General features: G+C 38.2%; 3 protein-coding genes across 4 annotated transcripts; 2 read left to right on the top strand and 1 right to left on the bottom strand.

Annotated features, from left to right (window-relative positions):
* Positions 1-202: 202 nt before the first annotated feature.
* Positions 203-1,365, top strand: LOC108009683 (ficolin-1-like). 2 transcript variants are annotated; one of them, XM_017074239.4, is made up of 3 exons: positions 203-335; positions 459-1,061; positions 1,158-1,365. In XM_017074239.4, exons 1-3 carry the CDS (start codon positions 274-276, stop codon positions 1,276-1,278), a joined length of 786 nt encoding a protein of 261 aa, XP_016929728.3. In that variant the 5' UTR covers positions 203-273; the 3' UTR covers positions 1,279-1,365. The 2 variants fall into 2 exon arrangements, with proteins under 2 accessions (XP_016929728.3, XP_016929720.3); XM_017074231.4 differs by having other exon boundaries at positions 242-404.
* Positions 1,366-15,817: 14,452 nt separating this feature from the next.
* LOC108010453 (protein phosphatase inhibitor 2) lies at positions 15,818-16,975 on the top strand. The gene has a single exon (XM_017075323.4). The coding sequence runs from the start codon at positions 15,941-15,943 to the stop codon at positions 16,820-16,822; it is 882 nt and encodes a 293-aa protein (XP_016930812.3). The 5' UTR covers positions 15,818-15,940; the 3' UTR covers positions 16,823-16,975.
* A 3,954-nt stretch (positions 16,976-20,929) lies between these two features.
* On the bottom strand, positions 20,930-22,176 carry LOC108013133 (PE-PGRS family protein PE_PGRS26). The gene is made up of 3 exons (XM_036812731.3): positions 22,075-22,176; positions 21,866-22,018; positions 20,930-21,799 (listed from the first exon to the last, which is right to left on the bottom strand). Exons 1-3 carry the CDS (start codon positions 22,136-22,138, stop codon positions 21,054-21,056), a joined length of 963 nt encoding a protein of 320 aa, XP_036668626.3. The 5' UTR covers positions 22,139-22,176; the 3' UTR covers positions 20,930-21,053.
* Between the last annotated feature and the right edge of the window lie 2,030 nt (positions 22,177-24,206).

Here is a 24,206-nt window from a genome sequence, read left to right as displayed (position 1 = left end):
CTATATTGATCAGACCAAAGGCTTACACGTCAAGATTTGGTGTAAAATTGTAATGAAATATATGAAGCTAATTCTAACGTAAAATCAGTGCTTATAAATAAAGCAAATAAAGGAATCCATCTTATCATTCAAACTATAAATCAAACAAGCTATTCTTTACTTAACAGTATTTAAGTGATAAGTACAATGGACATAGCAATTAACTAATCACATAAACTATATATAGCAAGATTTTACAAAGTTTTGATCAGTCTTTATAAAACTCCCTGAACGATGCTACTGGGAATAATATTTTCGCTGTTAACTTTAAAAGCGTCGGCCAGCCAAGTTGCAAGGCAAGTTTGTTCTCTATACACGATATGTAACAATGTTGAATCGATTGATTCGCAATTGTATCCAATACGGTATGTATTTAACAAAATATCTTTTACCACATCCTTATCTTTTAAAACCACCAGTGTGGAGCAAGAGCGCCAAGCAAACATTTTGGAAGACTTGGACAACAAAATTGACACTTTTCTAAATAGAGTAGATCTGTTGCCCAACAGCTGCTATGAAGCTTTGGGGGGCTCACAAAACAGTTCCATTCGTACGATACATGTGCCGGAGTACAGCGGAAACCCCTTTGAAGTGGCATGCGATCAGTTCAGAATGGGAGGAGGTTGGACTATTATTTTGCGCCGAAGGGATGGAAGTGAGAACTTTTACCGCGAATGGAATGATTACAAGCATGGATTTGGCAATCTGAGGAATGAGTACTTCTTGGGGTTGGACAAACTGCATGCTATGACCAATTATCAGCAGCAGGAACTGTTGATTGTTATGGAAACTCCGCAGGGGAAGCAGGCCTATGAGTTGTACGATAACTTTAGAATTAGCTCAGAGAGCAATTACTATACCTTGGAAACCGTGGGAACTGCATCTGGAAACGCCGGCGACTCACTTACACAACATATGGGCATGAAGTTTTCCACTAAAGATCGTAAAAACGACATAGATACCAAGCGGCATTGTGCGCAATATTTTACAGGCGCTTGGTGGTACAAAAATTGCCACGAAAGGTAAGTTAAAATGCCCATGCATTTTCTAAACATCATTAATTAATTATTAAAATATATGCCTTACGATATTTTTGTATATATCTATATGCATATTAGCAATCTAGCTGGGAAATACGGCGATAATACATTTGGAAAGGGCTTGGTCTGGGGATCTTTTAATGGAGATACAAACTCTTTGAGGCGTGCAACAATGATGATCCGACCGAAAACTATTTAAATAAAATGTTTACTAAGTTTATAAAGCTTAAATCAAAGTTGTAAACAATTAAATAAGTATTAAAGTCATTGAAAAGAAGACCGTTTTTCATTTTTAAATACATTATAGGGTGCGTCAAAGAAATGTTGGTCTGATTTTTGGCATTCCGATGAGTATTTCTGTGCTGCTAAGCAGACCACATCACTGACAGAGACGCGGCCCGTGACCCATGACCCCACACAACCGAACCTTAACCGTCGACCTCTGAGCCTTGTCAGGATGAGCGCGTGGCCAACTGACAATGCCAGGAGCAGCAGCAACAACAACAACAAAGGAGCCCGGAAGAAATGGGTGGGTAAATAAAGAAAGCCAAAAAACGGCTGCTTTGCATGCCCGGCGATGCGCTGTGCCAATTTTTCAGTTAAAAGGCCGGAAAAAATTGGCTCAAAAGCAATGTAATAAATGTGTTTGAAGGGAGGGTTGTGCAGATGAAAAGTTGAAGCAACGCGGAGTCGCCACTGATGAACAGCCGCAGAGAAAACAGACAAATGAAACAGGAAGATAGAACCCGAAATATGAGGAACAGTGATTCTCAAAAAATGAGAACTTTTGAAAATATATAGGCTATTTTTAAATGTTATTAAAGCATAGCATTTTTAGTTTTTTTAGAAAACAAGAATTAAAAGAAATTTTCAATATTCAGATACTGGCATACCTTAAAATATTCACAAGTCTCTAATAACTTTTCTTAATTTTAGAAAATTACAAATAAAGAATGGCTATTATCTAAAATTCTTTGTCGTCATCTTCCCCTTTTTGGAGTTATATAAAGGGAACTTTCTCATTTTTTAGGGATCCCTGTAAACACTCACGTACACCCACGCACTTTTGCCTGTGGCCCATAAGCGCAGAACATGTATCAGCTTCCACCCTGTAACCCATTTTCCCACCCACTTTCACCCACCTTGCCTTGAGTGTTGTCACTCGCATTGCATTCGGGAGCGGAGAAAAAGAAAGCGAAAGGTCGGGTTGCGTTAAGGTAGATGGCTGGATGGTCGGGGTCACCTGTGCACACACATTCTTCCATGCGTCGTCATTTTTATGTGACGCACTTTAAGGAGGGCATAAAAAGTGGCCAGACCCAATCGGAATGGCTATCTCCCCTCAGTTATTTTTATACCATCGTCATTCATGAGTTTACAATACCCTTGCTAAAAAGAAAAGGGAAAGAAAATAGTTCGATTTAAATTATAAAAAAAATGGTTGTTTAAACTGCTAAAGATCTGAGGAAAATGAAAATTCATTTTAGATGTTTAATATAATAAGCAAAAACACCTTTTTAATAGAAACTTAAAAGCTAAAAGTGTATTGTTCTTATTATACCAATAACAAGCCCTAGAAAAAAAGTATATCTTATTAAAAATGTAGCCATAAATAATATTTTAAAACAATTTTTTTTTTAATTCTCAGGCTTACAAGAATTATATAAAATATATATATAATAGTTTAGGGAATTCAAAAGTCCATCATAATATTTCTCCTGAATTCCTCCGTGCATCCTGGCTAAGTTTGCTTTATCTTTTAGCGTTTTATGTCGCATTTGCGTTTGCCAGGACCCGGGACGCGACTCCAGCTCGTCTTATTGTAATAAATTTAAAACATTTTGCACGCTTCATACACATTTTATGAATCCTGAGAGCCAGAGGAGGAGTTGTTGGATGGGGGGGGGGGGGGGGGGCTAAAGTGCAGCCAGCTGAGCATCTTAAGAGCCGAGCGGCGAAAGCGAAGATATTTTATTTGGCCATTGAGACACCGAAGAAGGCAAAAGTGCAATGCAATTGGGATTTATGCAAATGGTGGAATAAATATATATGTATGTTTATATACAGATGTAAGAGGGCATGCGGATACATGCGAAAACTTCCAACATAGATTAAAAAATGTCAACGGAATTTGTGCGAAATTATGCAGCAGCAATTTCGAACGCAGGGCCCAAATCTTTTATGCATATGCAGAGCTGACATTACCCATACGCCGCGTGTGCCGCCAGCGAAAACTGCAGCTGCAAAACTTTTCCTCACCGTTTTCAATGCCAGCTACACAAGCAGAGACACACTAACAATGCGCCTTCCATTTTTAATAATGCTGCAAATGCATATTTTATAAAGGCAGCGAAACAACAGAAAAAAAGTGTGTAAATAGTGAAAAACTAGCGTGGAAAACCTTGTGACAGTAGTCGCAGCTGCACGGTAAATCAGGGGGGGGGCCCAGTGCCACGCCCCCAGAATTTGAATAATGGGCGAAACAAATGAGGAACGCCAAAATAATTCATAGAACCAAATCGGGATAAAGTAAATATCTGAATTTAATCCAGTTGGAATATTTAATATTGGATTATTCTTGGTTATTAAAGTAAGAAATTAAAACCTTCTGTGTATTTTTTATCATTTGTTATTCATGTTATATTTCAATCTATTATCTTTAATTTTTGGTAGACGAGGAAAACTAAATTCACCTAAGTGAACCCAAAACTAGAACCGTATTTTTCCTGGTTTGTTTTTCCGCCACATTTTCTTCTGCGTTTCGCCGGCTCTTTGACGCAGTAAAATCGACAACAAAAACCGAAGCTTCATTATGAGAGTCGGAAATTGTTATGAAAATTGACTTTTTAGCCGCAGGCCAAACTAATTTTGCTGGCTTTCACTGCCAACCCACTCCCTTCCCATTTTGCATTGCCCCTCGAGTGCAGTAAGTGGCATAAAAGTCAATCGGCGGCGAATCGTCTGCTACTTTTTCTGCCTCCAATCGAGCTCGGTTATTATGTCCTGCTCGCAGGAGGAGTGGAGCATCGATGGGGATTTGGAATGGGAAAGGGAATCGGACTCGTTATCATTTGACTGGCCATTTGCTGCTTATCAAAAGCTGATTGCAAATGCCCGCAGCTGGCCATCCTTTTGCTAGCTTTTCTCTTCGTTGCTTCTTCGCCTTTTGGGGGAGTATATAAGGGGTAGTATTAGCTGAACTGTTCATTTATAGAGCAGTCTTAATAAATACGCTGTTTTTATATTTTAAAAAATTTTTTAATTTTCAATTAACGTTAGAAACAATAAAAAAAGGTAAGAGATAACAAAATATTTTTAAATTAATTTTTCGTGATCTGTACATTATACATAAATTGACGGTAATTTTTGTTAAAATAAATCTTTTTAAATCGGGTAAATGCTTATTGTTTTATAGATTTTCTTTTCATCATTGTCGTCTTTTTTTTAGTTTAAATAAGACTTTTAACTAGAAGAAATAAGTAGTTAGATTGCCACCACAATGCTTTCTAATTAACGAAAAAAAAAACGGAAGAGGTGTTAGATAAAAAAAAATTTTTTATATATTTTCTTGTTGATCTGTACATTATTCATAAATCGACGTTAATTTTCTATATAATATATAAATTTTTTTCAAAATCTTATAATTGCTTGTTGTTTTATGCATTTCCTATACATCTTTGACGTGTTTTTTTCTTTTCAATTATATTTTGAACTAGAAGAAATAAGTACTTAGACTGCCATAACTCTGCATTTCACTGCTCCCTAATTTCTATGATGCTTTGATGTGTGCCTTCTGTATTGCGGCCAAGGCAAACTTATTGCACTCGTATCGGCCACGCCAGTCATCTTTGTTTATTGTTTTTCACCAAGAACTCGCATTCCTGCAGCCACTGGTGGCGCTTTTCCAACTGCTAGTGATTTTCCCACTGCCAAAGCCTTTTCGACTTGTTATTGCATATAAACTTTATAAATCTTTTGCTCGGTTAAACTTTTGCAATTGAGTTGTGGATACAAATTAACTCAGCTTGCTGTGAAAACTTTTGCTAAATAACAACAGCAAAAGCAGCAGCATCGGCACAACTTTAGTGGCAGCTGCGGCAGGCAACAATAACATTTACCTACAGTAAATCAAAAGTTTTTCGAGCCCATTTCGAGCAACATTTCTAAGTGCCTGCTGCTTTTGGGAACGGCTCTACACTTTTCATTCTCCATTTTCGGCGGTCAAAAGTTAGTCCGAAATATTATGTGCAAATTTTCTCAGTTTTGGTAACTTTGAAAATGATTAGGCTTTATGGAAATATCATTAGCTGGAAGGTGCAACGAAAGGATTAACTGTGATGCTAAAATGTTATTATACATAATTCGTATATTAAGATTACCAAATCTTTCTTGAATAAAACCCTTGTTAATAGCATCTATTAACGTTCACTTAGTAGTGATTTCCCTCCCTAATTAAATGGAAAATGACATTTAACCACTAACCCACCTGTAACAGCCGCCACGAGCCACTCAAATGATTTGCTATTTTCACCGGAAATTGAAAATGTAATCAAACCAAAACCCCAAAAATGGCCGGCAGCCTTTTTTGCCGTACTCCTTTCCAGATTCCACTTAATCAATTTGCTTGGCCAGGTGACAATTAAACCCAAGGAGCAACCAAGCCGTAGGCCTCGAAAGGGTAATGAAATCTTATTAGCTATTTGTCGCCTCACAATTGCTGGAAAATCAACAAGAAAAGCACTTCTCAATGGGAAAATTGATGCGACAGATGCTTTGTGCCTATTTTGGATGTCGTTTAATCGTTTGCGCAAACAAACAAATTGATACATTCTAGCCCCCAGTCGTTCTTAATTGTGGCCGGCAAATTGATGTTATACTCGGTGAAAATGTGGCAAACAAGTTTTCCCTTTGAAGGCCATCAATTTTAATCGAATCTTTAACCGAAACGGAAGCTAATCAAATCTAAAAACGGACACGTGCCGTACCGCACTTAATTGATTTCAATTTGGCCACTCAAAGTGCCACAAATTACACGATCTGCCCCTCAAAGTTTTCATAAATTTGCCTTTGGAGAGACACTTCAGACTAATTTGCCACACATTTCGCTCAAAAAAAAAAAAAGAAAAACAAGGAAAAACTTTGCAACCGCAAATGGGGAAAAAAATATAAAATCAACCAAGGCAAAAAGGGAAATGACAAAAATCAGGCAGCCGGTCAAAACCAAAGGGAATGGGCAGACAAAAAAAAAGAGGAAAAATTTTTTGGTGAAAAAAGAGCGTTGAAAATTAAGTGGAAATGAATTGCTCGCTTGAATTTCAATGGAGCGTCCGGCACGTTAATGTTTACTCAAGTGGAAATCGAGTCACTCGCGATGAGTCTGCCACTCCCGCGGACTCCGTTTCCGTTCAAGAACTTTTCAGGACGACCACGAACCGGAGGAGAAAATGGGAAAGGGGTCCCGAAAAGTGGAACTACAACCGAGCGAAGACTTCCCGGCACAGAGTCAAAAAGCAGGAAAGCAAGAAATGGAAAAACCAGAAAAGCAATTTCTAACTGGCTGCACTGACTGACTGATGGAACGATGTGTTTGGCGTTTGTCATCTCAATTAGTTCGGGTTCGTGTGGGTGGAAATGAGTGGAAACCACTCATCTATCAACATAAATTGATATTCTTATCCCAAAAGCAGATCTGCTTGGTTTTGGGGAACTGCTTGGTTAGAGTGGGAAGTTGGAGAGCATTTTAAGTTTAGCCTTCAATTTAAACTCGAAAAGGAATTCCACATACACGAATGTATTTAAACTCTTGTTCAATTCTTTTTCTAGTTCGTTTATAAAAAATATTATTTTGCAAATCTAGTCGGAACTTAAATAACATTTCGTTTAAATTTAAAGACTTAATAAAGTTTGATACACTCGACAATTATACACTTTTATACCTGTTAATAGTAGAGAATGTTGGGATTCAGCAAGCAGATTCTTGTGCTTCCTGCGCAGCGCAAGTTTGTTTCATAGGAGTGCCACGCCCACTCTAACGCCCATAACGCTAAACCCTGTCTAGCATCCACATTTTAGAAAATGTTGTTAAATTGGGATTTTGTTTTTATTATCAAAACACATCTTCCATCCAAAAACTATTCCAATCGGATCGTTAAATAAAATGTTTCAACCAAATACTAACCAATAATTAGCAAGTTCAATCGAGTATGAGAGGGATGGAGATATGCATGGAGAAAGTCGTCTGTTTCCGCACACTTACGCCATTTAGCGTCTATTGGAACAAACAGCCTACTTCCTGCATGCATATCTCCATCCCTCTCCCACTTACTTAAGCTGAGTAACGGGTATCTGATAGTAGAGGCCATTGACTATAGCGTTTTTTCTTGTTTATTATCTTATCGGAAACAAAGATTACCCATTTTGTTTATTTTGGGCATATTAAATCCGGTTCAAGCTATACGCTTGTTAACTTATATTCCCCAAAATGTGCTTCAACATAAGGTGGAATTGTAAATATCAACTTTGACCTAATAAATCCCAATCAGACTGAATGACCCCCGACGTACAGCCAGATGATCCTCTTGGCAAACTTTTGTTTACATTTAATGGCCTGTCTAACTTTCGGCTAGACTGAAAATCAGTTTGCTTCAGTTTATTTCAGTTCGGACTATATGAGTTTAAATAATCCCCAGACGAAGTTTAATCCCGCTTCATAAACACACACACAGAATGACAGCGCACACTTGTCGGGGGCATTAAAAACGACGCGTCGGCGGGTTAAGAGGATGGTGATGGTGCGGTAAAATCCCCATATTTGTTATATTTTGGGGTGGACCGTAACCCATAAGCCGTAATCGTATTTAGCCGCAAAAATCCAGAGAGTGTGTGTTCGCCGGAGTTAGTTTATTACTTCGTTTTTAGTAGCTGCCAATTTCAGGCGACAAACAAGAGGGCATCAATGGGAGAAAGTGGCGGCAGATGGTGGGGAAAAGCCCTACATGGCAATGAACTCCGATCCAGGATACTTATACGAACTGCACTTGTTACGCACCCAACTAACCCCCATATCTTCACCTTTCACCCCACTTTCACCTCCCTCTTACCACCTCCTTTTTGGACCGTGCATTGTCCGGCTTTTATGGCACGTTGTAAACACTGCGCATAAAGTTTGCACTAAAGTGTTGTCGTATAAATTGTATTATGGCAGCTCCCCAGTTGGTCATTCCATAAGGTTAGTCAGGGTTACGGGAGGTGTAAGGATGTAAAAATTAAACAGGGATGGCTGAAGGGCTTTTAATTCCTGCCAGACGAAAAAAATTAAGCAAAAGTAAAAGTTTTGTCCAACCACTCTTCTGAAAATGGCGGTTGTAAGTTCATTTTACATAGTAAATATTCGCAAATCATTTAAAATGTGCAAGGAACTATACAAAATGTAAAAGCGGAGTGTATTAACTTTAAAAAATTATTTAAAATTTTTTTAATTGTTTTATTTTGTTCCCGTATGCCAGCATTAATAACTTCATAAGTACATACCCCAAAAATTATCCATTAAAATTACTGGCGCTGTTCAAGGCTACCCATATTTCGGTTGTTGTTTTAAGAAAGATATTCATCTGTTTTGGCTTAGCGTTGGTCTTAATTACAATTGTTGTGGCCAGTTCTTGTTGAACTTTCCTCAGATAAAGAGTGAGAGAGATAGCATTGGAGAAAGCGAGTAAGATGGAGGAAAGTCAGCCGGAGGCTTCTGTTTGACTACCAAAAAGCCGTTGAAGTGCAGGCATCTGCTCCAAAGGATTCTGACTGCCAAACTGGCCGGAGATAGTTCGTCAGTTAGCCAACCACTTCCCCCTGTTTTTGGCTGATTCTCTGTGGCGTGGTAAGTAAATTGCATTTTCATGCCCAGATGCAGCGCATTTGATTCAACATTTTCAGCTCCAACCAGCGGCGTTCTCCTCATCATTTGCCATTTCTGAGTCTTCTTCAAGTTGTTTTCCAAATGTTCTTATTCAAACAGTTTTGCTCTTTTCAAAAGAATTTGTTTTTGGCAAACAGTTTAGGAGAGTCTTACCTTAAATCCTTGCAGACATTTACAGTCCCAAACAATTTTATGGAACTAATACAATTATAATACAATATATTAAATCAAAAATAAAGTGTGTTTCAAAAATGTCATGAAAAACAAATTTTAATATGAATATATTATCTTTAAATGACATTCATATCAGAACTAGTTTTCTGTTAAATAGTATGTTCCTTGGTCACATCCTCTGTGTCGAACCTTTAAATCTGTTCAATATTGTGAAAGTGAAATGCTCTGACTCGTTTTCATTTCGGAACCATTATATCCAAAATCAAAGAAAAAGCTAGGGGTATAAAAGAGGGTCGCTGAGTGGGCAGAATGCATCTAAAAATCTAACCCCACACACCATTCCGGTTTTATTGGGCCGCCAGACATTTTGCTTCTAAACTCATTTGCATGATTTTTCATTTTGGCCAGACTCGAGCCCCTATCTTTGGGCGATCCATTCAAGCCCCATACCAAATGGAGTGTTCATTACACAGGCCAACAAATAGCCATTCGAGTTGAGCATCGAAAGCATCTGATTTTCCTTTCCTTTCTGCAAATTCCAATCAACTTGCCGATTTTAATTTCGATGGTAAATGGATAAGAGTAAGTGGTCAAGTCAAGTCCATCAGATAACGACTTTGGGTTATCGATAAAATGAGGGCTTATCTTGATAGTGGTAAATGGGAGTTTATATTGAAGTTGGAAAAACATGTTGATAAGTAAAGACTGCTAAAATTTTTAATTTTAAGAGATATTTTCGTGATTTATTAATTGTAATAATAAGATTATTGTATGATAATAATAATAGCATTAACTTAAAGTAAACCAGCTATATTATATATATCCTATGTTATTATTTACAAAAAATTCAGTTTCTTTGACCACTTAATTACAATTTGTATAAATCCGTAAATACAACCACATTTATAAAAAACTCAAGCGCATACACGCAATAATTTTGTCTAAAAAATAATATTATTAATTTAAGGAAAAAAAACACGAACAAATATTATTATGTATATGATTTTTTATAAATGTTAATCGCTTTGGGGTAAACTCTTTACATATTTGGGTTGTGTTCCCACCTATTTTTAAAATTTTTTGTAAGTCATTTGATCACCACAGTGACTCTTAAAAAATATTTTCAATAATTTAATTAGCAGACAATGCAAAACTTTCCATAACAGAGCGAGTGAAATGGCAATAGCTGGCAGAAAGAGATGGAACCATGGCGTGCCCCACTGAGTCATAAATCATAGTTAACGTTTTTTATTGTTGCGTGATGATTCGCTTTTCGTTTGGGTGTGTTTTGTTTTCCCTTTTTCCTGCCATTTTTCTATTCATTTTTGCAGCGCCCACGGCGACTGTCAGCTTTGAAGGCCGCGATGGCCAATAGGGGGTGGGAAAAAGGTTTCCCGAAAGGGAAAAGTGCAGCTTCTACAAATTGGCCGCATTTCCTTTCGCGAAAAGTTCGCCTCGACCTCGGTTGATAACGTACTTTGTACCTTTTGTTGGAAAAAGGAGAAAGATTGTACTTTCCATTATTATATTGTTAGAAAATAAAGTAACCTTATGGAAAATCCCAAAGAATTTACGAAAATTTTGAATTCAATTATAAGGGTGTCTAAAAGTATGCAATAAATATTTCCAGCTTTGAAGATCCAGAATTTACTTCGTAGTATCTCTTTATTTTTCTTATTGCATACTTTTAGACGCTTTTTTAAATGATTTCGAATAAAATGCTATTTAATGGCATTACCCATCATAGGAATTTTAGTGTGATTTTTGGGTAAAGGAACCTTGACTAAAATATTACCCTCCCTTTTTGTTCCCTTCAAAAAATTGCAGTTTGTTTTTTTTAGTGCATGGGGCACACTCCATTTCATCTGCAGCTTGGTTGCAATTTAGGTTTTAGTTTTTGTTTGTGCGTATTCCATTTTTTTTTTTGCCTTTACTGCATTTGACATTTGGTGACTTCTGCTTGTGCGCGTGTAATTTATGTGAGTTTTGTGCCATGAAGTTTGCTTTTGGTTCGAGGACAAAACGCAAAAGTGTGTGAGTCGGGTGAAAAGACAGTGGAGTAACTCGCAGTAGCTGCAGGCAAGTTTATGTGAAAAGGCGGCAGACTTTGGTAGGTAGGTGAAACTTTGTCGCATAAGTTCGGTTGCCTCACATAAGTGGGTAAGTCTCAAGCCGTCTCTTTCTGCCCGGCTATACCCCTCTCTATAGAGGGGCTACATATTTGTTTGCAGTTGTCTTGTTCGCCCTGTTGTTTGTTTGTGTCTTTGTTTGTTGCTGCTCTAGTCGCTGCCTGCGTGTTTGCTCCTTGGACAAACAAATCCAGGGAAAGGGGAACTTGTGTAATTCATATTCATTAGCTGCCCCATTGTGTCATTGTCATGAAATTGTAATTTTGCCGAGAAGTCGCTGATAATTAAGTTGGTTGGCCAGTTCCACAAGGAGATCAGGCAGAAAGTGTGTTGAAATATTGCGAAAATTATAGCAGTTAATTATATTGCTTCTGGGAAATAGAAAACAAAATTTAAAGCATATTTATATTCAAATATCTTTTCATACCCCTATTTATCCTTCTTCAGCTGTTTGATACATTTTTGCCTGCAGCTAATTTAATTACTATTTGTAATATAGTTCATCGAGCATCAGATCGTCAAATGCTGTCAGTTTCTCCCCTGTTGTTTACACCATTTTAATTGAATTTCAGTTCAGCTTCAAGTGGCAACCATGTCAAAAACAACAACATCAGTCAACTTTTCAAGCTTGGCGAAAACCTAATTAGATTAGGAAATCTTCTATTTGCTATCTTCTATGCGCACAAGAATGTAAAAACAAAGGCTATAAAAGCCAATACCTAAAAATAATTTCTAAAGATACATAATTATTAATCTTTTAAAATTTAAAAATATTTAAATTTAAAAATTATATTAAACTAAGAAGAGTATTTGTTATAAATTGTAGAGTTTGGCTTTTTATATACCTAAGGCCAAATTATATTCTTTAAAAATACTTAACTAAGAAGAATATTTATTCTAAATTGTAGAGTTTGATTATATTCTTTAAAAATATTTAATTTGCTAACAACTGTAATTTATTAATATCTTTAAAGTTTTCAAAAGAAACAAATAAAAAATCAGTTATCATATTGATATTTATACAATATTTTTTTATTTATACATTTTTTATAGCAACTTAAATTATATATTTACCTCTTAACAGCTTAATCATTTACCTTTCTGTCACCCCGAAGTAATATCATTTACTTCAGCGAAGAGTTTAGCCAAACAAAACTTTGGCTCCCCTCTCAATTGAAGTCAAATTGGATTCCAAACAAACTTCATTGCCAAATGGAAAACACTCTCTCCAACGAGTAGTGTATAATAATCAGGATAACACACACTCAAAAGGGGCGGGACGAAGGATTGGGCGGGATTTCGGTAGAGAGATGCCAACTTTATTTAACTGTTTGCCAAGCTGTCAAGCGCTAGCTAACTGCCAACACACACACACTCGCAGACAGGCAAACACAACAGGATTGCTGGTGATCCAGGTATTGGTTTTGGTTGGGTGGTGCAGGGGGTGGTGCTGTGGGTGGTGCAGTGGGTGGTGCTGTGGGTGGTGCTGTGGGTGGTGCTGTGGGTGGTGCTGTGGGTGGTGCTGTGGGTGGTGCTGTGGGTGGTGCTGTGGGTGGCACTAAGAAGGCCAAAAAGGAAACGCGGTACATTTGCGCTCAGCGTGTTTGCCTTTTGGAGCGTTTCACTCTTCGATTGCAACGCAGGCAAAGGCAGTAGGATCGGGAAAAAGGTAGAGGGTATATTCATTTTAATCTTACTGACAAAAATTTAATGCAAATTCACCGACTAACAGATACCTGAAAAAATTGCATACTGACGAAGTATTTTTTATAAGATATATGGTTATAAGAAATTCCATTATTATCCGATTTTGAGGATACAGGTATTCCTATATTTCTTGAAGTGTAAAAGGTGTATTAAATTTATTAGTGGTTTACAAAATTGCATATTATAAATCATATAGAAAATTTAATAATGGTATCAAACATATACAAAATATACAGATATTTTATCTCCCAAAATTCCTTATACCTCATAACCAACAAAATTACCAGGTACAAAAACGCAAGCTTACAGTGAGTGGGCGAAAAAGAGATAGGCGGCTGTGCCCAGTGTGTGTGGAAATGCAAAAATTAAATTTTAAATATTTATAAACTACAGGCTGTGCTGGGAGAGAAAGTGGGGGAAAGCCGAAAGGAAGGACGAGGAAACGGATGGTAGGCCAATAAAAGGAATTTGCAATTGGTCTGATTGGCTTTTAATCGCAGCAGACAGTTTTTAATAAATATGCATAACCGTTTGCGCTTCCAATTGGAATACAGTGGGAGATCTCATCGATGGACAGTTAAAGGATCCTGTCATTTGTTGGCAAGATGTGAAAATGCGGTAAGGAATTAATTGATATCTGACAAAGAACTGAGGGTCAAACAAAATTATAAAGTTGATGGGGAGGAAATTAAAAAAAATATGTCGAAACCTCAAAAAGATAATTGGATTTATATTACGAAGTGTCCGTAATTCTTAGTAAGCAGGATTTCTAGAAGCCAATTCTAACAGAATATTTAGTTCAATATACAACTTTATTTTAATACAATAATTTGACTTAAAGTTTAGTATGGATCGCTAGTGGAAGGGGAAAAGGGGAAAACAAATTATATTTTTTCCGCCGGTGGTTTGCCTTTTCGTGGTTCACTGTAATTCACTGACCAGCCCCCTATTTTTCTTAAAATATGTGGGGCGTTCCGATGAAACTTCTTGCGGAAACGGATGTTCCATTGCATAGCGGAAGACGGGAGTCGAAAGAGCCAAGGGAAATTTATGATTTTGCCATAAAATCCTGTTGATATGTGGAAGGAAGGATCCATGCCCCGATTCTCGATTCTCTCACCTCACCCAGCTGTTACTTATGCGCATATGTAGCGCATTGCACGTAGGACGCGGACAGACACAGACACAGCTACGGATGCGGATACTCAGATACCAAGATACTCAGACACAGATACACAGTTGCGGATACGCAATGCACACATCCTGCTCGCAATGCACATTGTTGCGATTGATGCACATAAGAAATGCAATCGGGCCAACTGCAATTTCGTAAATCGAAGGAAAAATTTCCTAGCCGCATCAACAACGCATCTCGTCTCCGGCAGAGAGGCAATCAAACATGGCAGGAAAACTGCAGCTGGAAAACAGTTGTTGACTGTTTGCCAGGCATCGCCTGTATCTTCATCATGACGACGATGATCATCATCACCTCGCAGCAGGGCAACACCGAAACATCACCATCAACTGGAGGAACAGGCGGAGGACATATCCTCGTCATCGTCACTTTTATGCTGCTGTTTTGTCGCATCCACTGAGCTGCTTATAAGCTCGTCATATGATTGCCACAGTATCTGGGGATGTGCACAGGGAGAAATTACAAATATTTTGCAACGTAATTGATTTATAAATTATAAAAAAATTAACATAATCGATAAAAGCGAAAAGGGGTTTTTGGTTTAAATTTACTAAATAGTACACTTTATGTATTAAATATATTTTAAAATATTTAAAAGAAAATATTCCATTAATATTATATAAATGTCTTTATCTTTTTTTTAAATTAGTTTTGTTAAATATTTTTTATTTTTGGTTCCAATAGCTTCTCTAAGTGTTTGGGCTCGTGTCTGAATGCACTCCTGCAAAAGGCTTGTTTATTTGCTGGCAAAATTGTGAAATAATGTGCTGCAATCAATTCCCAATACAGCGCTCTGTGACCCCTTGTCCCGCCCCCTCATATATCGCTCTCCCCCCGTTTTCCAGGGGGAAAAGTCAGGGAAAGCGGGGAAAAATGGTGTGCAGTGAAGTGTTTTGAAGTGGCAGCTGCCACAGAGCCAACTGCAATTGCCACAACTGCATTGGTGGCCCCGCGCTCTTATCATCGCATGATTTACCGCCCCCTTTTCCCACATTTTCCACTTTTTCCTCCATTTCCATCCTCTATCGGAGGTAACATGTTTGTGATGAATATGTTTACATCAATAACAAAACTCCACTATGAAGCATCAATAATGAAGCGTTGCTCTGACTCCGCTTCATAAAACCCCCCGTTTTGCCCCAACCACCCAACACAAACAAAACCCCCCCTTTCTGAACACGTCAAAATGAGTTTACTTTGTGGTTTTGATGGCTGCGATTCCAGCTCTGCCCTCATGGAGTATGAAGTATCGAGTTTTGAGTACCAAATACATTCATCTACACACGAGTATATCGGGTTCTTGACATCCTCAACCCAAAAACAACAGTAGTAGGTAATGGCAGGAAGGATTATTCAGGGGTTGCGATAGGGTAACCACGGAACACTCGACTTTTGTGAAAGTAATTCCGTCTACTGTCTGCTTGGGGATTACTTATTATCCGTGATTGGAGGTGGAATATTTTTAGGTTCCAAAGGCCATTACCGTTTTTACCAGATGGAACCAGAAAGTTAACATAATCAAGGGTAATTGAAATGGAATAAGTAAAATAATATCAAAGGCTTGAACCAAATGTTGAAGAAAGTAGGCAGTGACTTTTACCTTCCCCAAAAACATTATGAATTCAGTCAGATGAATAGTACAAGTCAAACAAGATACACAAGCCAACACACAGCTCCCAAATAGGAGCTTTACATTTAAGTACATCCCATTTTAAGACCAATTCTACACCAATAAACAAGAACAATGGAGACCGAGTATGCGAAGGGTATCCTGAAGTCGGGGGCGAATAGTGCGCAACTGAGTCTCAAGGCGGCCAAGTTCGATGAGATAAACATATTGGCCACATTCCATCCTGCCGGCAAGGATTACGGCCACATGATCATCGATGAGCCCAAGACTCCATTTGTCTTCGAAGATGATTTGCCCAAGGAGTTGGATACAAATGCTCTGATCGAAAAGTTGCGCCAGACTTCGAAGTCGGAAATGCCGGCATTTGGGATCGAAGGAGACTCTGATGATTCTTCGGCAGACGATGACTTCCCCGAATCTGTGGAGGAGAAAGTGCGTAGGATGGAGTTTGAGAGCCGTCGCAGGCAGCACTACAAGGAGTTCTTCTCGGTTTCCCTGGCCCGACGCCTTATAGCCGAGGAGTTCGGCGAGTCGACCACTTCCGAACCCAGTATTCGCAGTGAAAAGGTAGTGGAACAGAATGAGAACTGTTGTGAAGATGATCAAGATATCGACGGAGAAGCAAGCCGTTTTTCAGGCAGCAGGTCCTCCCGTTCTGCCAGTAACTCCGAGTACAGGGCTTCAGAACGATCTGAACTCGAGCCCGGACTTTCTCCCAGCCATCATTGCTACCAGAAACTGAAGGCCGACATCTATAACCAGCCCCCGGAGGATTTGGCCTCGTTGAGTCACCTGCATCGTTTGCCGTCGGTCAACGATGATGATCCCAATCAGGATCTACGAGTTCCAAACACTTCCGTCGTTCCGAGTGAACGACAAACCTTAGAAGGTGGCAAGATAACACCGAAAGCGAGTAACTCAAAGTCAGGAACTGTACGTATTTGCAAAACCAGTTCTGATACTCGGGCTGGGACCTCTAAGAAGGTGGCCCGCTAAAATTTCTACGATTCTTTTTTCGATTGGGCGTGTTTTTATAACAAATTTAATGTTAACCTATGAAAAAACCTGTGAACCCAGCAGGCTATAGCTCGAAATTTATGTTAAGAATGCGATCTGTAAATAAATCTGGCAGTTAATTGTTCATATCTAGCCGAGTTGTTTTAACTTAACTTGTTTAGCTTAAAAGAAATTATAAATTGTTTTAAAAGGAATTAACCTTTGCATTTTTGTAATGGCTTCTTTCTAAAATCTCTTTAATTTAAAGCTAAAAATTTGTCTTCAAAGTTTGTCAACCCATGGGTAATTTGTTTCCAATAATAGTAGGCCCATTTTAGCCACCTTATTTCAGCCCCGCCTAAGCTGCTTACCTAATTTCTAGACAGCTACCTTTGGCCTATCTAATTGTTGAGATCCTGATATGATTAGCCCACTCACCTTCAGTTGCTCCTTTTATGGGCACTCCGCCTTCTTAAGTTCACTGGACTGAGGAATATTAAATTACCCCATGACCAGACTGTAATTACCACTGGGCCAAGATAGAGATATAGAGAAGGCCAGGCAAAAGTTTGCCCAATAACTTATTTCGGCATTTTGTTTCGTAATTGAAAATTCCTTTTGACAGTCCAACCAGCCGAAGAGTTTTCCTTCCGGCCAATCGCCTTCATTCAGATTTAATGTTTTGGCCTTTCCAATTGTTAAGGTATCTGATTTCTGGCCCTGAATATAATTCCTGGAATGTTACACCTGCAAAATCACTTGAAATAATTATGCAAGAGGTTTAATTTAGCCATTAAATGTCGTAGCAGTTGAGTTTTATTATTATTAAGCTTTGGTCAATTCGTTTGCAAATGAAAGGACAACACAAAACCGGATGGAGGTTGAGAAGTTTGAGGTTGGAGGTTGGAAGTGTCATGAATATTTATAGGGGCCATGTTATCATTGAATAGATTTCAATTAGATTTATTTGCGAATACTGGCAGAGTGAAATGAATAAAAGCGACAAAGTTGGTCTTGTAAATTCAACTGAAACGATAAGGTCAAGTATTTAAAACCATAAATGGGGGAATTTAAAGACAACGCAAACATTCCGCCTTCACTATGTAAATAATAGTTGTTCAATTATTTCAGTGCATATCTGAACTTGCATCAACATTGACAATTTATTAAATGCAATTACCATTAAGAAAATCCCCCTTTGTTCTTCCACCTTTGTGAAGGCAGGACATTTAATTGTTGATTCTTTACTCAAGGCTTTTAAATGCATTTAAACCGAAAAACACTTAAATTGGACAAACAACATGGATGGCTTAACCCGCTGGCAGCATCCTTAACCCCGTGAAGCCGTTAAATGCGAACTTGCCATTTGGCCAGAAATGATGGCCGAAGTAAAATTTAAGTTGGCTCCAATTGATGGCCGCAGCATCTTTGTCTCCGTCCGTTTCGCCATCTCCGGACTCGAGTCCGGTTCCTCTTGGCATCTCCGTCGCCGCCTCGGTCTCCGTAACAATTGCCGTGTACATTTCATTAAGTGCAAAAGCCCGTCCGGCTGTCAGCGCCCGCTTTCTCCCGCTTTCTCCACTTTGGTTCCTCCTTTCTTTGCCACTTCTGCTGTCTGCTCTTTTCGTGTGCAGCGTTTTTAAGCCGGAAAATTATTTTTAATGCTATTTACACTCACAAATGAAAATGCAAGCGCAAATAAAGGCCGTTAGCAGTCACGAACTGGCCAACAACTTAACTGGCATAAATGCCACTGACCAAAAAGAATATATATAAAATCGCAAGACGAGTTGCTAAGGGAGTAGTGTAAGCGAAGTGATACCTTAAGATTTAATATTAATTAGTTTTGGTTAAATCTATTAATTAAAGGTACTACTGACAACTGATTTTAAAATTCAAAATGAACTCAAAGAAAGTGCGATAACGCCCAACGGCATTTTTCATTGGGCGTTATTGCATGCAACCTTAAAATAGTACTTTTCATTGTCAAGCACTGAAAAATAATTTAAATGTGAGATATTTGGAATACTGAGCTTAAAACTAAAACATATATATTATGTTGAATTGCTTTTACTCCCAGATATCGTAGTAGAATTTTATGTCCCTGAAATTCGTTTTCCAAAATTGGGACAGGGTGTTGAACAATTACTGGTAGTACTGACTACTGACTTTAAAAGTGCGATAAAGCCCTTCGGCGTTTGTCATTGGGCGTTATTGCATGCACCTTTAAAATTGTACTTTTCATTGTCAAGCATTGAAAAATTATTTAATTGGAAGGTATTTTGAATACCGAGCTTAAAACTGAAATATTATAATGCTATAGTGTTTTTACTCCCAGATATTCTAGTGGCATTTTATACTCCCGAAGTTCTTGAGTCCAAATTGGCACAGGGTGTTAAAAAAACAGAAAGCGGGGCCAAGGCAAAGGCACTGCCTTAAATCAGCTGCACACTTTTCAGACATGGACCTCGACCTGAACGCGTGTCGCTAAAAAAGTTCGGCTAAATATTTGCGAAAGCATTTTCGCTATTTGCGATGGCATTTCGTGTGGCATGCGGCTCCCTGCCTTCTCTGTAGTCCCCATTCAGTCATCTCACGTTGCAAGTGCAGCACGCAAGGAAAAACTCTGGGGGCATGGGGATTTAGCCGGGGAACTGGGGATTGAGCTGCACTTGCTTCGCTGGGGCATCAATTTTCATTTTGATAAATTATAAAATGGCCCAGCACTGGCACCCCGTGCACCGAACACCGAGCACATTCTCGTCCGGGGGATAAATGGATTGCCTGGCGATGGCCAGCATTAACCCATGGCAGGCAGCCTTGAAAATTGAATGCCAATGAATACGGAGAGGAGACAACAAAGCAGCTTAGATGGTTGAACGAATGGGGTATCGCCGTATACTATAAGGATCCATTTTGGTAGCCACTTTATTGATACATCAATCATCGTAACTCGAAGCGGTTTAAAACCACTTTCGCTGTGGTTTATTGAATTAATGGATGGCCTGACTTTTAGAACTTTAAGCCAAACGAGAGCCAAGAAATGGTAGACTTAAAATTATACTGCCAATTATTATAATAATTCTGATGTCAAGTTTTGTTATTATATGGTGAAAAATATAAGTAATTATATAATTATAATAAGTATACAATATATTAAATACTATATTTTATAAAAAAGAATGTGGCATATTCTATACTACTTTTTTTGGAACTTCAAAAATGTTTAAGTTTAGTGATTCTTTAAAGCGGTTTTATAAAACTTTAATGGGTTAACAGACCAGTAAAAACTAGCTAGGATCTTTCTTAGATAGAGCGTATCATCATTAGGAGCTGGATTTTCTCCAATTCTCTTTCTCTCTCTCTCTATCACTTTTCCCTTTCCCTGCCATGTAAATGTAATGTTGCAAGTGTGGCCAGCCAGTGACATTGTTTAATTGATTGCCACTCAACTTTTTCTTTTTCCTCGAAACTAGCTGGAAAAGCTAATAAGGATTTATGTAGTTTTAAGTTTGTTGATTTTTTTGGTGCACCTGGTCAAACAGAAAAGAATTTTTGGGGTGGGTCAGGACTAAGGATTGGGGTGTCACGAGCCAGAGGTCAGGGTCACGCAGGTCACCCTTTTTTTTTAGGCTCCGCCTAAACAAATATGGAAATGCACGCAAGTCAAGAGCGAGCACGTAGTCAGGATAAGGACCAGAAAAATGTCCTTTTATTCCTCTGTTCTCTCTTTCTCCCTCTCTTTTCTCTGCGTGTGTTTATTTGTAATCAATTAAAGGATAAGGCAATATATTACAAAGCCAGCTGTCCCCATTCCTTCACGAGTGGCGTGACTTGTTTGCTTAAAATACTGCAGCTGAGGGAAGTGTAGCCCTCCTTCGTCACTCCTTTCCCTGGTTAATAATTACCTTATCAAGCACGCATGAATATTTTAATATTTTCGCACAAATTATCCACAAATTGGAATCAATGAATATTTAAGGCATAGATAGGTGTTCAGGGGTAAAATCATGCAAGGCTATTAATCATTTATACAAAATATGTAGCATTCTATTGAACTTAAAATGATAAGTCTTAAAACTTTTAGATTTTAAAATCATGCACTAACATTAATGCGGAATTAAATGCATAACTCACAATTTATTTAATTAAATGGACAAAAAATAAACCATATTAAAAATGTTTAATACATCTAATACATGTTATTGCGTTTTCATTCTTGCAGTCATGACTACCAGCCATCCGATGTTGTCGTATATGTTGTATTGTAGTTTTGCTTAGAGTTGCCGCCTCTAAAGCGACTATTACCATTACTATTATTTCCGTTTCCCCAATTGTTATTGCTCGGCCAATTTCCTGGACCCATTCCATTTGGCCCACCAGGTGGTCCACCAGGTAGTCCATCAGGTGGTCCACCCATTCCATTTGGACCACTAGGTGGTCCTCCCATTCCATTTTGACCACCTCTTCCGTTGTAACCGCCCTGGCCTCCCATTCCATTTCCACCCATTCCTCCGGGACCCATTCCATTGCTACCAATCCCATTGCCACTCATTCCGCCTGGTCCCATTCCATTACCATCCATTCCGCCTGGACCCATTCCATTGCCCCTCATTCCGTTTCCATTTGCTCCCCGGCCGCCCATTCCGTTTATACCGTTTCCACCCATTCCACCAGGACCCATTCCATTACCACCCATGCCCCCTTGTCCCATTCCATTGCCATTGCCTCCTCGCCCACCCATTCCCATTCCATTACCGCCCATTCCGTTTCCATTCCCTCCCATTCCATTACTGCCCATTCCATTACCGCCCATTCCATTTCCGTTCTGTGCACCCATTCCGTTTCCATTCTGTCCACCCATTCCATTGCCACCGTTTCCTCCGTTATTCATTCCGTTGCCTCTGCCCATTCCACTTCCACCCATTCCGTATCCCTGCTGATTAGCTTGACGTTTTCGACGTTCCAAGACGACTCCTTCACAAACCGTTATAAGATGTGTTCTTAATATTAGCTATAATATTAATAAAAGAATAAACGAACCTGAAGTAAAGGTCTGGTGTTCCGTTCCTTCACATGTAGGATATATTCCGCATTGAGCGCCATCAATTTGATTTAAGTTTATACAGGGCTCTTTTGCTATAATGCACCTTTGACCGGGAGTGCATCCAATATCCCTGCAGTCACGTCCGTATTCTGATTCAGTTTACAAAATTGTACGCATTTTAACTATATTTATTTTAAGCACTTACTTGAGTATCCCTGAACATTTACAGCGGCTGCTATCATTAAATATATCCAAACCAACTTTCCCATTTTCAAATCCTATTTTGGCGTTAGCCCACAACTGAAACTGCTCTATGAACTAAACTTTCAAAACACCCCTATTTTTATATATTTCTGGCCAACACGCATGAAAAGGTCTTGTAATTGATTCTGTCAAAGTTAATTTACTAAATGGAAACATTAGGTTGGTCCAATTAAACATTGCTGATGGATTGGTGTACGTTCTAAGATAGTCACGGATTATTTATCGAATTTTTGGGATTGCGTTAATAACTTTATTAAATAATTTGCTTTAAGCTTTACCAAGGCAAAATCACAAATTAAGCAGTTGGGCTCAAATAGTATTGGATACAAAAATTGGCTTACAAAGTAATATATCAAATTAATAACTATAACATTATTAAATTTGAAAATTTATAACGACTTGTCAAACTATTAAACTGTCAATTAAATTTAAAAGAGCTCTATTAATGTAAAAAAATAATGTATGCGAGTTAAAATTTTGTTTATGTTAAAAGATACTACCTCATGAGTGTAATTATGGTCTTTTTCAAAATGTCAACTGCCTACTTAGCGCAAATGAGATTTTCTCGGCCTCCGTTTTCACAATTTACGAGCATAACAAATGAAACAAAGTTTTATTCTGTCGCCCGACACTTGGATATCTTCCATGGAAGTCGGAAAAGTTTGGACCGGGGACAAGTAAAAGAGAATTGTGGGAATATGTAGCTGCATCTTTATGCGCATATGTAAACATTTCCTGGCTACAAGAAGTGCAAAAATCCCATGGCTAAACTACTTTGGCTTAACACGGCCTCAACTTTTTGCCCAGTTGAAAAAGTTTGCAGCCCCAAGAATGTATGTATATATCATCCTTATATATATTTCTTCCACAATGGTGTTATAATTCACAGCTTGAACCGGAACGGGAGTAAAAACTTTCACTGGAAAGAATGCTGAAATTAAATTAACAAAGTCAAGTACCGACTATGTTGAATATTTTTGCAGACGCTTGTTTTTTGAAAAAATGAAAGATATTTTCGTTTAAAATATAAGATTTGATATGTTTTTTTTTAATGCTAAAATCGATCCGTACTTTGGTTACACCAACTATGTTAAAATACATAAAAATGTAACCCTTTGATATCCGATACAATAAGGGAAAAAGTAGCTACCCAAAGTGTTTATTCAACAATGTAAAACGAAATAACAAACAAATACAAATTCGAAAATACTTTCATTATTCTACAATATTTGATTTTCCCTTCAGCACAAACCATTGACTGACTGACTGAAACTGGTCATAGATTGGATTTGGTTTTCATTTTTCACCCCCTTTATTTTTTATTTTTTATTGTTAAGTTTTTTGCTTTCAGTAAAGAAATTTCGCAAACCAAAATTCCAGCCAGGCTGGTCAACGTTTGTTTGCACAGCTCTCCTCTGAAAAAGAGTTAAACAAAAAAATAATAAAAATGTGTACGCGATATAGAGACGAACCTGACAATTTAAACGAAATGGCCATTATTTAAGCAATTTTTTCGTTGAAGTGCTCGCCATTAAATTTATGCGCGATAGCTAAAATAAATATAAACACGAAATTATTTGCTTTTGGCTGCCAAAAGGTTATTGGCATAAATATTTTCATTGATTTTATGGCGTTAAAATTTCAATTTTTACCTGACAAATGGCTCTCATCTGCGCGTTTGTTTTTCCATTGATATATGTGGCACGGTGAAAGTTTAAATTGTGATTTTTAGGTGTGCATTGAAATATATCATTTTTTTAAGGATAAATATGATTTTTAAAGTGGTATAGCTTATGCTAAATATTTTATAGGTAATTTTCTTATCTGCCAAAAAGTAATAACTTTTCCGGAGCAAAAGCTAAAATCAGATTTCGTTTTCGTGCACTTTTAGCGCCAATTTAAAATCCGAAAAAAATACAAGCCAGTAAAACCGAAACCCAAAGCAGCCGCACAAAATCGGCGCCTGACCACACCCCCTTTTTGCCCCACAAACTGGGCGGACTCACACTCATCCTTTCTGTCCGGCGGAGACTTAACAGCTCGACAGCTGTCCGTCTGCGAGTGTGCATTCGT

This window comes from Drosophila suzukii, chromosome 2L (genome assembly GCF_043229965.1).
Source record: "Drosophila suzukii chromosome 2L, CBGP_Dsuzu_IsoJpt1.0, whole genome shotgun sequence".
Classification (NCBI taxonomy): Eukaryota; Metazoa; Arthropoda; class Insecta; order Diptera; family Drosophilidae; genus Drosophila; species Drosophila suzukii.
This window is presented reverse-complemented; position numbering and strand designations above follow the sequence as displayed.